This window comes from Notothenia rossii (assembly GCF_949606895.1).
Source record: "Notothenia rossii genome assembly, chromosome: 6".
Lineage (NCBI taxonomy): Eukaryota > Metazoa > Chordata > Actinopteri > Perciformes > Nototheniidae > Notothenia > Notothenia rossii.
In genome coordinates, this window is record NC_136909.1 from 5,800,821 (window position 1) to 5,812,607 (window position 11,787).

General features: G+C 41.2%; 1 protein-coding gene across 1 annotated transcript; it reads right to left on the reverse strand.

The window, feature by feature from the left end:
- Positions 1–807: 807 nt before the first annotated feature.
- On the reverse strand, positions 808–11,787 carry LOC307042924 (uncharacterized protein; the record flags this gene model as incomplete). The annotated part of the gene is made up of 3 exons (XM_079687083.1): positions 11,416–11,787; positions 6,457–6,656; positions 808–894 (listed from the first exon to the last, which is right to left on the reverse strand). The coding sequence occupies exons 1-3, from the start codon at positions 11,663–11,665 to the stop codon at positions 808–810; spliced, it is 537 nt and encodes a 178-aa protein (XP_079543209.1). The 5' UTR covers positions 11,666–11,787.

The window sequence follows — 11,787 nt, forward strand, 5'->3', positions numbered from 1 at the left end:
TTACCCATTTAAACAGTCGTGGTCGATACCTTGTTTGTTTTAAACATCATAAATACACAAACAACTATGCGTACTTACAGGTTGTGTACCCGAATCTCCCGCTGGTCCAAACAAAGTAGGAACGGCATCGTCCTTCAGTGTCCTACGCTGTGCATATCCAGCATGAATCGCTGCAATGTTTGTACTGTGTGCCCTGCACTCGAACATCTGAAGGAACAGTGTTAACAAGAAATGTCAAGCACTGACTTCGTCGTGGTTTCTGCCCTCGTTAAGGCATACATTGAAGATTTCCCCTCACAAGACAGGAAACAGACCCTCGTTGGCATGACTGGATACAGTTTTGAACTGAACCTGAGCTTCCAACAGTATATATGTTCGGCTGGCAGAGGCTGCGGCCATAGCTCTGGGCGTGGCTACTGGGTATCCCTACGTCACGATACCCAGGAAGAAAACATTGGAAAATTAGAAATTTCGAACGAGGCGTTCTGGGGCAGCATAGACAGGTCTTTTCTGTGTTAGAGTTTTACTCACTACAGGGTGTACTTTGAGGTTTTTTGACTCTGCAGACCGTTTACATGCAGAAAAACCTTCATAACACACAAGGGGACGGGTAATAACCGGAAAAAGCATGACATGAGACCTTTAAATGCAATGAGGCCCAGTGTGAGTATAATGTGAAAATGTGAAAAATGTTCAAGTTTATTGAAATGGTAAAACACAGTGGAATATTTTCTTTTTAAAGACAGAAACTTAAGAAATTATTAAGGTGAAGCTTTATCTATGTGAAGATGATAAAGGACTGTTTATTTACCAGATCATCCCCTCAAACAGGTTGTGAATGATGAGGTGAGACTGAGTCACCACGATCAGCAGAGTCACATAAGTCCAACCAAACTGTGGAGACAAAACATCATTAGGAAAATATGTATACAATCATTTGTCTGACAATCAACCCATTACAGGACTGTCTCAGAAAATTAGAATATTGTGATAAAGTTCTTTATTTTCTGTAATGCAATTAAAAAAACAAAAATGTCATACATTCTGGATTCATTACAAATCAACTGAAATATTGCAAGCCTTTTATTATTTTAATATTGCTGATTATGGCATACAGCTTAAGAAAACTCAAATATCCTATCTCTAAATATTAGAATATCATGAAAAAGTATACTAGTAGGGTGTTCAACGAATCACTTGAATCGTCTAATTAACTCGAAACACCTGCAAGGGTTTCCTGAGCCTTGAAAAACATTCAGCTTGGTTCAGTAAACTAAATCACAAGTATGGGGAAGACTGCTGATCTGACTGCTGTCCAGAGGACCGTCATTGACACCCTCCATCAGGAGGGTAAGACACAAAAAGAAATTTCTCAAAGAGCAAGCTGTTCACAGAGTGCAGTTTCAAAGCACATCCACAAAAAGTCTGTTGGAAGGGGGAAATGTGGCAGGAAACGCTGCACAACCAAGAGAGATGACCGCAGCCTTAACAGCATTGTGAAGAAGAGTCGCTTCCAGAATTTGGGGGAGCTTCAAAGACAGTGGACTGAAGCTGGAGTCCAGGTATCAAAAGTCACTGTTCACAGACGTGTCCGGGAAATGGGCTACAATAGCCGTATTCCCATGGTCAAGCCACTTCTGAACTCAAGACAACGGAAGAGGCGTCTGACTTGGGCTAAGGAAAAGAAGCACTGGATAGTTGCACAGTGGTCCAAAGTCCTCTTTTCAGACGAAAGCAAGTTTTGTATTTCATTTGGAAGTCAAGGCGCCAGAGTCTGGAGAAAGGCTGGAGAGGAGCAAAATCCAAGTTGCTTGAAATCCAGTGTGAAGTTCCCACAGTCAGCGATGGTTTGGGGAGCCATGTCAGCTGCTGGTGTTGGTCCACTGTGTTTCATCAAGCCCAGAGTAAATGCAGCTCTGTACCAAGAGATTTTAGAGCACTACATGCTTCCGTCTGCTGAAAAGCTCTATGGAGATGAGGAATTCATTTTCCAGCATGATCTGGCACCTGCCCACAGTGCCAAAACCACCAGTAACTGGTGTACTGACCATGGCATTACTGTCCTCGATTGGCCTGCAAATTCCCCTGACCTGAACCCCATAGAGAATATGTGGGGTATTGTGAAGAAGAAGCTGAAAGACACCAGACCCAACAATGCTAATGAGCTAAAGGCCGCTATTGAAGCATCCTGGGCATCCATAACACCTCAGCAATGCCACAGGCTGATTGCCTCCATGCCACGCCGCATTGATGCAGTAATCCGTGCAAAAGGATTCCCAACCAAGTACTGAGTGCATTAATGGACATTTTCAAATGTTTGATTGTGTTTTGCTGTTATAAATCTTTTTTTTTTACTTGGTCTGAGGAACTATTCTAATTTTTTGAGATAGGATTTTTGAGTTTTCTTAAGCTGTATGCCATAATCAGCAATATTAAAATAATAAAAGGCTTGCAATATTTCAGTTGATTTGTAATGAATCCAGAATGTATGACATTTTTTTTTTTTTTTAATTGCATTACAGAAAATAAAGAACTTTATCACAATATTCTAATTTTCTGAGATAGTCCTGTATATTCGTGACTAAGGGTCCTTGTTCCAAATATGTATTGATAGATTTGATTTGATTACTGCCACTAAAGATAATAAACAAGGTGACACAGAGGAACATTTATGGCTGTGAAAGACTTGAGCTGTGTTTATAAACGTTTACATCTGCAGTGTAACTTCCAGTCAGAGTTTTCAAGTGTGTAAAGATGATTTCACATGACCTATGCAAAATATCACACTCAATACATGTATGTCTATATGGGGTGCAGCTCTGGGGGGGTGCATTGTGCCTTTTATGTATCTAAATAATATACCATAACCAAATACGTACAGTGGAAAACAGGTTGCCAGAGCAGGTCAGTCCAGTGTGCATGTTCCTCAAGGTCTCAGCAGTTACAGGGGAGGCAAAGAAAATAAAAGAGAAAAGGGTCAGTAACAACACTTTAAAGTAACAACACTTGAAACACTTTGAATAAATTATCTCTTTGAATATTTTTCTCTCAGTAATCACTCACTACTGTACTGTCTTGCCAAAAAGCAGAATGACTCACCCTCGCTATCATCACAATGAAACACGTCCTGAAGAATGTCATGCAAAGCTGCCTGCCTGCCTGACTTCGACTCTCCCTGAACTGCCTGATATTTTTTATTTTCAATGTTAACCATTTGTGCAGATAGCATGAAGTAGAAAAAAGATTTCCGATGTAGCCTACATTAGCATCGGCACCCGCCCTGGAGACCCCGGTGGAGGGTGTACCCGGGATTAAACGGTGTGTTATAGAATTATCACACCGGTGTGACAGTACTCTTCTCAAAATACTTACCATCTAGCACTCCTTTCAGACGAGACATAACCACGTGAAGACACGTTACGCTCGTGTTGTGTTCAAGGAACCTGTCCTTGGCCAGGAAAAACAGGCACTCACTTATTTAATTATTTTGCGATCTAGATTTCTTCTTTTGTGAAGTGAGAAGTTGTCCGTCCGTCAGATTATTAAACAAGAAATAGCCGAGTCAAGGGGTCAAAGAAATGAACATTTGTGATTATTAGTGAATCGGTTGCAGGTGGGTGAAATCAGGCTTAGGGAGTAACGTATTAAATGTAACGGTATTGGGTAGTCCGGATACAAAATAGGCAAATGTATTCCCTTACAGTTACAGAAGCAAAAACAATCAGATAACAGGTTCATTTATGTAAAACAGGACTCATTAACAGGACAGCAATGATAAAAAAAACATTTAGAGATAAAGAACAAAACATCAAATCATCCTATATCTCTATATGGAAACTTGGAGCCCTTAATCCAATATAAAATGGTTCATCAACAGTCAGTGGTTAACGTATAAATCAGTATGACAAAAACATTAACCTGTTAAGCCCCAAGGTCCCCCGTCGGCGGGTTCTTTTTTCACGACACTGTGTCTCAGGGGATCTTAATATTTAAGAACCTATTATTGTGTTATACCAGATTAACGGGAATAATTTCAGCTAACTGATGACACAAACCATTTTTACCAAAACAAAACACAAGTCTCATAAGAAGCATCTAAATGACCCCTGAGCGAAAAATGCTAACCTATTACTGCGCCGATAATCACTCCTAGCTCCCTTATTACTTATCCTAGGTGCACATCCAGCACATCGTTTATGATTGCAAGGAGAAACAGAATCTAACGGTGCCCATCTCAACACTGAAAGATACAAACTCGCGACGTTATCAACAAACACGTACATCAAAACAAGTGGCGCTAGGTAGCCCACAACGCTAACATGGCTTACCTTCGTATTTGTCTGGTCTAAACTGGTCTTCAATGGCATTAAAACAATAAAAACGATGCTGTAGTTAATCCATAGGTTAATATAAAAATGTGGCTGCGTCCCCTTTGAAATGTTCTGATAATCCATGAGCAATAAAACAGCTTTTCAGTTGCTTTATATCAGAGCAGGGATATTTCTCCCCTCTGCTGCAAGCTAACATACGCAGAGACGCCACCTTTTTTTAACATGAGTGTATGCGGGACGATTTCCCTTGGATTATATTGGCTCTAACGGTCAGAAAGAGATGTCACATGTCAAAATCGAACAAGGGGGGCCAGAGATATGGAAAATCCACCCAAATGGCCCCAGAAGAGGTTTGTTTTTGCTAAATCTGTCTATAAATGTCAAATATCACTTGTTTTGCATCAATCTTGATACAGGGTACTTATTATATGTTGTACTTTGGATTCCTAAAGCTTTTAGTCTACTAACCCATCATCCAAGGTTAGTTTTCATTATAAGTAAAACATATGTTTTGGACGGACACTATAATTTAGTTTTTTACCATGTTCACTCTGAATTTTCTTTAAAATAAAAAACATCTATATTGATTCTGACTTTTCTACATCCAACTCACAGGTTTATCATTACTTTGAGAAAAAATATTATTAATTTAACCCTTTTAGAAGATAAGTTATGGTCATTTGTTCTGGGAATGTCATTTTCGAGCCTGAAACCTGAAAAACAGGCTTGGGGCCTAACAGGTTAAACATATTCTCCACTTATGTTGATAAAGATGGACTTCATTTAAGTCTTATATGAATGTTGTGAAACAATGTTAATCCAGTTAGACAGAATTTTCTCATATGTGAACTTTCATAAGACATTCATTGTCCTCTCCATCAGGTTCTCTTTCCATGTGTGCATCTGAGCTGCTGATTGGAGGCTCTGCATCTCTGTTATCCTCAGTATGAATGTCATTAAGCTGTGACGACTGACGACCAACACACTTGTGTCTTTTGAAATCACTACGACATTGAAATCTTTTGTCACAAACATTGCAGCTGTATATTTCCTCTCCTGTGTGGACTCTCATGTGTTTTCTTAAACCTCCACTTTGTGAAAAAGCTTTCTGACAGACTGAGCAGCTGTGTGGTTTCACTCCTGTGTGGACTCTCATGTGTGTCTTTAAATGTTCTCTCTGTGAAAAAGGTTTCTTACAGACTGAGCATCTGTATGGTTTCTCTCCTGTGTGGACTCTCATGTGTTTTCTTAAACCTCTACTTTGTGAAAAAGCTTTCTGACAGACTGAGCAGCTGTGTGGTTTCACTCCTGTGTGGATTCCCATGTGTTCCTTTAAATTTCTATTCTGTGAAAAAGCTTTCTTACAGACTGAGCAGCTGTGTGGTTTATCTCCTGTGTGGACTCTCATGTGTATCTTTAAATTTCTATTCTGTGAAAAAGCTTTCTTACAGACTGAGCAGCTGTGTGGTTTCTCTCCTGTGTGGACTGTCATGTGTGTCTTTAAATTTCTATTATGTGAAAAAGCTTTCTTACAGACTGAGCATCTGTATGGTTTCTCTCCTGTGTGGATTCTCATGTGGTCCTTTACATTTTCTCTCTGTGAAAAAGGTTTCTTACAGACTGAGCATCTGTATGGTTTCTCTCCTGTGTGGATTCTCATGTGTTTTTTTAAAGTGTCATTCACTGCAAAAGATTTGGCACAAACTGAGCAGCTAAAGGGTTTATCTCGTGTGTGTACTCTCATGTGTCGCTGAACATGACTTCTATATGTATAAGATTTTGAACACACAGAGCAGCCAAATTGTTTCTTTACAGCACTACGGCTTGAATCACTGACAGATTCTTGTCTATTTTTCAGTGAGGTTGAGTCTGTCACAGGTTCTCTGGTCTCCTTCCAATCAGCACTGTCTTCAGTGTCAGGTTCAGAAGAGTCTCCAGATTCAGGTTCAGATGAGTCTCCAGTGTTGTCCTCAGTCTTTGGTTGTAAACTACTTTCTGGAACTGAGTTCCTGGCAGGTTCTGGTCCTCGACAGTCATCTCCATCAGCTTCTGTTTCCATGTGTTCAGTTTGTCTTTGATGAGGCTGTGAGGACTGAGGTTTCTCTTTATCATCTTCACTTTTCACAGGGTCAGGAGTGAAAGTGGACTTGATGATATCAGCCTCTTCCAGCTCCTGAAGCTGCTCTCCCTCCTGACTGATCCTGAGTTCCTCCTGTTCTTGCTTAATGTATCGGGGGGACTCTGGGTCCTCCTGGTCCAGACTGGTGCTCCACTCCTGCTGGTCAGGGAGAAGCTCTTCTTTAACCACCACCAGCAGCTGTACGTCTGCAGGAAACAGGAAACACACAGTCAGGAAAAACTGTGAAGTGTTAGCATTGAAAAATCGAATCATCATTAAAATGGGAGACATTTTGCAGCCCTAATTAATGCACTGTATTTGGGATCATTCACAGCTACACTACGCCTCTAGAATGGTAATACTCTATTACAAATAAAAAATCCTACATTTAAACCTTATTTAAAGTGGACCTATTATGCTATATTTGAAAACACCTCATACTACTCATACCCTCTATTCCAGCTTTGTTCCAAAAAGGCTGATTCTGCTTTAAATGGAATAGCTGCTGCTAGCCACGCCCCTTTGTAGCGTCATGTAGCTTTCCCCTGCTAAGAGAGTTTTCCACTTGGAGAAACTCAACTAAACGCTGCTGTAATTAAATGTCATATTATGTTCCAAACCACTTCAAGCATTATTTCTGAAACAGTATGAAGCTCAAACATTTCTCTCACGCAGGGTTTACCGCAAGGACATTATGTTACACATATTCTCTCCAGTACAGCGTTAGCTCTGACGGCCCTTCCACACAGCAGCTTTAAAAAAATCTTGAAAATCTTGGAGCTGGGCGTGACTGAAAGCTTGGGGATTTTTTGCGCAACGCGACCAACAACCAGTCACATGAATCTCCCGCCCCCGACATACAAAGCAATAAACCCCGGTTCTTCTCAACTCAGAACATTTGCAGAAAGGAGTATGACATTGTGTGCATTAATGTGATGCATATAGTCTATGATGTGGCAGAGGTAAAGTGTCAGCGGGAAGGGCTATGATGAACATTTATAAGATTAATGTCTATGGTGCTATTTTATGCTACATTCCATGCTGGCTAAAGATACTGTCTATGCTTGCTAGCAATGTTTAAACGAAGTAAACTGGATATAAAATCCCCAAACAGTCGAAAACCTACCAGTTTCACCCACTGTCTCTGCCACCTCCCTCCATGCCTGGTTCCTCCGGTTTGTATCCCGGTAAATTATTATCGACTGGTCATAAAGAACCGGGTGATTTGCTACCGTAATTTCTCGTTTGGAATATGAGGAAATGAACTGCGGTATGTCTCTCCCAGCTTACACGTGGTTTGATTGGCTAGCGCTTGAACTGTCAGATTTGCATAAACGGGATTTGATTGGCTGAGGCTTCCACCTCAGCTTCAAAAGTTGAACATTGCTCAACTTTTGAATCCTGAAAATCCTGGAAATCTTCGCTTTGCTTCCCCACAATGCAGTTTGGCGAAAAGCGAGGCAAAGTGACGTCACCCCATTCAAAGTGAATGGGCAGAGAAGCGTTGGAAGATTTTTTTAAAGCTGCTGTGTGGACGGGCCGTGAGTGTTAGCGATGCTTGCTAATGTAAACACAGACAATATTACTCCCAAAACATGCAGCGCATTGTTTGTGATACAGCACATAGCTTGACATGTTCTTTCTTAAGTGTTTACCACTAGAACAGTCCCATTATATGTATAATATATATAACAACTTTACTCTAAGTACCTCCTGCAGACATCCCGCTGAATCCACAGACACACAGCCGCGAGAGGGGATTCAGCTAGACGACTGTATACAAAGACGATAGGTTGGGACCAGGGTTTCTGTTAGCCGGTAATTACCGGTTTTTAGCTGGTCAAATTTATAAAAAAACGGTAAATTCAAAACCTGCCGGTCAAAATGTGCGGTAATAATTCGGGATGCTCCGATTGATTGACCGCCGATCATTAACGGCCGATATTCACTCTTAATAGTTTGGTCGGTGCTCTCTATAAAGGCCGATCAGGAGAGCTGGATCTGATCGATATGGACATAAACGCGAGTGAAGTATAACCGGACAAGAGAGAGGGATCAGAGATCCGATCAGCTGCTGAGTTTGAGGGAGACACACAGCTCTACATGATCACCTGAAGCCGGACTGCCTCTGACGGTCTCTGACTGCCAAAATCGGGTTGGTGTGTCAGGGGCTTTAGACTGCTGCAGTGCTCACATGAACCAAAACAGAAAATAAGTGGCGGGGACTAGTGTTGCACTGTGCACAGATACTAGAAAGGTATCGCTATACCCTGCCGTTAAAAACGTTATGATTCCTCCATTTAATTAGAATCGGTACTTTAACCTGTTTAGAATGACATTGTTTAATAGGAGCAGTATTTCCTGATTGTGTTCAGCGCTCTGCCTCCACTCCCTGCAGCCGATGTCAGCCGCTCTAAGCTCCTTGTTTGAGATGATGCTGCTACTTTAGTTCATACGTATTCTTGTGTTAAACTTTCCTGTTGGCTCCCAGACCGTAGAAGATGAAAACAAGGGATGACTCTCTGCAGTCTACCAGGGCCGAAGCAACAAACTTTGGGTTTAATAACCCACTTTTCAATAAGGCAGACAGGTGAGCTCTTCTTTGGGAGCCCGTTGCACTTATTAAGGTCTTTGTTACAGATCTAACTTTGAAGACACTGGACAGACCTATTTTGCTGCTGCTTCGTTCACTTCAAAACACTCTCGCTCTCTCTACCATGCACACACACACATGCGCGCCACCCCACCCAACATTTATGCTTAAACTTGCTTGAAAATTACAATAAAAAAAAAAAAAAGTGAAACAGGATTTGATATGTTTTACGAGACATAAGGGCAGGAATTCAGAAGGAAAGGAGCAATTTTTAGCTCTGCTCTTAAAAACGGCTTTTTTGTAAGGTCATACGTCATATTACATCACAAAGGGGACACATCTCCGCTCTCTGACCGCGGGAATAGTTAGTAGTTGCGTTGAGCAGTTGTGTTTTGCGGTTGTGTTTTAGTGAGCTGGTATTTTTCGGTAGTTTTACATTGTATTTCACCATTTGTAATCATGGTGCAGTATTGTGTTTGTGCAGGTTGCACAAATACCAGCCTGTCAGGACATCAAGTCCACTATTTCCCTAACAGGAAAAGAAAGCTAGCTAGCTTCCGGTCCTGGGTTCGTTTTGTGCAGACAAAGAGACGGGACTTCAATGCTGCGTCTGTGACGAAAAACGCGGTCGTTTGTGGCGCTCATTTTCGACCGGAGGATTATGAGTCAAGTGATGTGAGGGAGTGCAGTATGGGATATCGAAGCCAGGACCGTGTGAGGCTGATAGCTAGTGTGGATCCGTCAATACACACAGCTTGTTTATCAGCTCCGGCAGCAGCAGCAGCAGCAGCAGCAGCAGCAGCAGCAGCAGCAGCTTCACTGCTCTCTCTCTCCCCTCCGGTACAGCTCCGAAGGTAGTGTGGAGTTGCATTAGGTAACGTTTATCAGGAAACCGTATTACATCTCTCTCCCCCCCTTCACTGCTCTCTCTCTCCCCTCCGGTACAGCACCGTAACGTAGTGTGGAGTTGCATTAGGTAACGCGAGATACGGCTGATACTTGCGCATTAGTTTCTGTTATGGATCAGTATCAACAGTCCTGCCAGTAACGATACTATATTATCAATGCTACTTTAGTTATAGCCTGATATATGATAGCTAACTTTACAATATTGTGATGTGACGTTAGCTAACATTCTTTAGCTAACGCCGGTCACTCACCGAGGTTGCTGACCAGTTCTCCACTGGTTCTCCTCACACCACAGCTCAATTTCTCTCCGATGGCCGTTATTTCTTCTAATCCTTGGCTGCTCCTGGTCTCTTGGACGCCAAGCAGGCTCATAATTATAAGGTTGTGGTCCGTCATATGCATTTGAATATACATGTTCAACTTCTTCTCTGTCTTCTCTGTCGAAACTAGCATTGGGATCCATGTTTATTAATACGTTACACCGGCCGCTCTACCCCTTGTGTCCCCCCCGTGTTACGTCACACGCGGGAGGTCACGTGGGGAGGCTTTTTTGATGCGGAAGTAAAAATGTCTTACAAAAACGACGCCAGATGTCACTGTAGTGTATATTTATGTATATTTTTGGGAAAATCTAGTGTATACATCATTTTCCTACACATTTATTCACAGGTGTCTTTAACCTGGAAGTTGCTCTTTAAAGGGATAGCGATCTGACTCGACATGACCCTAATATCATAACTCTTGCCATTTTACCTTGAATGCCATTGCTTTAATTAATTTTATTTATTGTTCTCATTGTTCAAAAGTTTGTGTTATGACTGAAAAAAATGTCCAGGTTTGAAATAAAGCACAATAATGACATTTAAGACGGTTTCCCCTTTTTTAAGAAAAGTATCAAAAAAGTATGGAAATCGTAATTATTGACTTGGCATCGAAACAAAAATGTTGGTATCGTGACAACACTAGTGGGGACAGAAACATAGAGAAAGGTAACAAACTCTTACATGGATATTTGTAATTAGTCCAGGCGGCAGAGTTGATAGAACCAGAGTTATGTGTAACCACCATAAAGTTGAATTTCCTTATCACTGGACTCGGAGGCTAACTTGTTTTCTATAGCAAACTAGATAAAACGTGAATGCCCTGGCAGTGGCAAATAGCTTTGGTTTTATATTTGATTAGATTAATGTTTTTTGAGATTTACAAGAAATATTTGAAATGCTACTCTGTAAAGGGAATAGGCCTACTATTGTTCAAAATAACCTTATTTGTTTAAAATAAAAGTGTGCAATACACTGCTTTGAATTCATTATTGAATTTTGTGCATAACAATGCAATTAATCACAGAACATGATTTGATTAATCATGATTCAAATGTGTAATCGTTGCCCAGCACTAATAAATAGTCTTAAGTGTTACCTAAGAGTTTAAACTTTTGTTAATTAAGAGTAGAGGGAACATACCTTCTCTGTGTATCCGAAGCTGAGGCTGTAAAACAGCGTCCAGTAGTTTCTGGAGTCTCTCGTTCTTCTCTTTGGAAAAAGACAGCTTCTCCTCGAGCTCTGCTATCGTTTTTTCAAACATGGCAAATATCTCTTCAGTAGCAGCAGTGAGTCCCTGCTTCTTAAACGACAGCAGCTTTTGGACTTTACTCATGTTTACTAGATCACCTTTTCCTGCAAACTCCGTTAAACACACCGTTTCTCTCTCCATCAAACTCTCAATCTGACTAGTGTTGCTAACGTGTTTCCAGCTATGCTAAGCTAGCTCCTATAGTCCGAGGTAAACGCTCCAGAAAAAAGAGCACAGAGTCCATTCAGAGGTTTATCCAGATA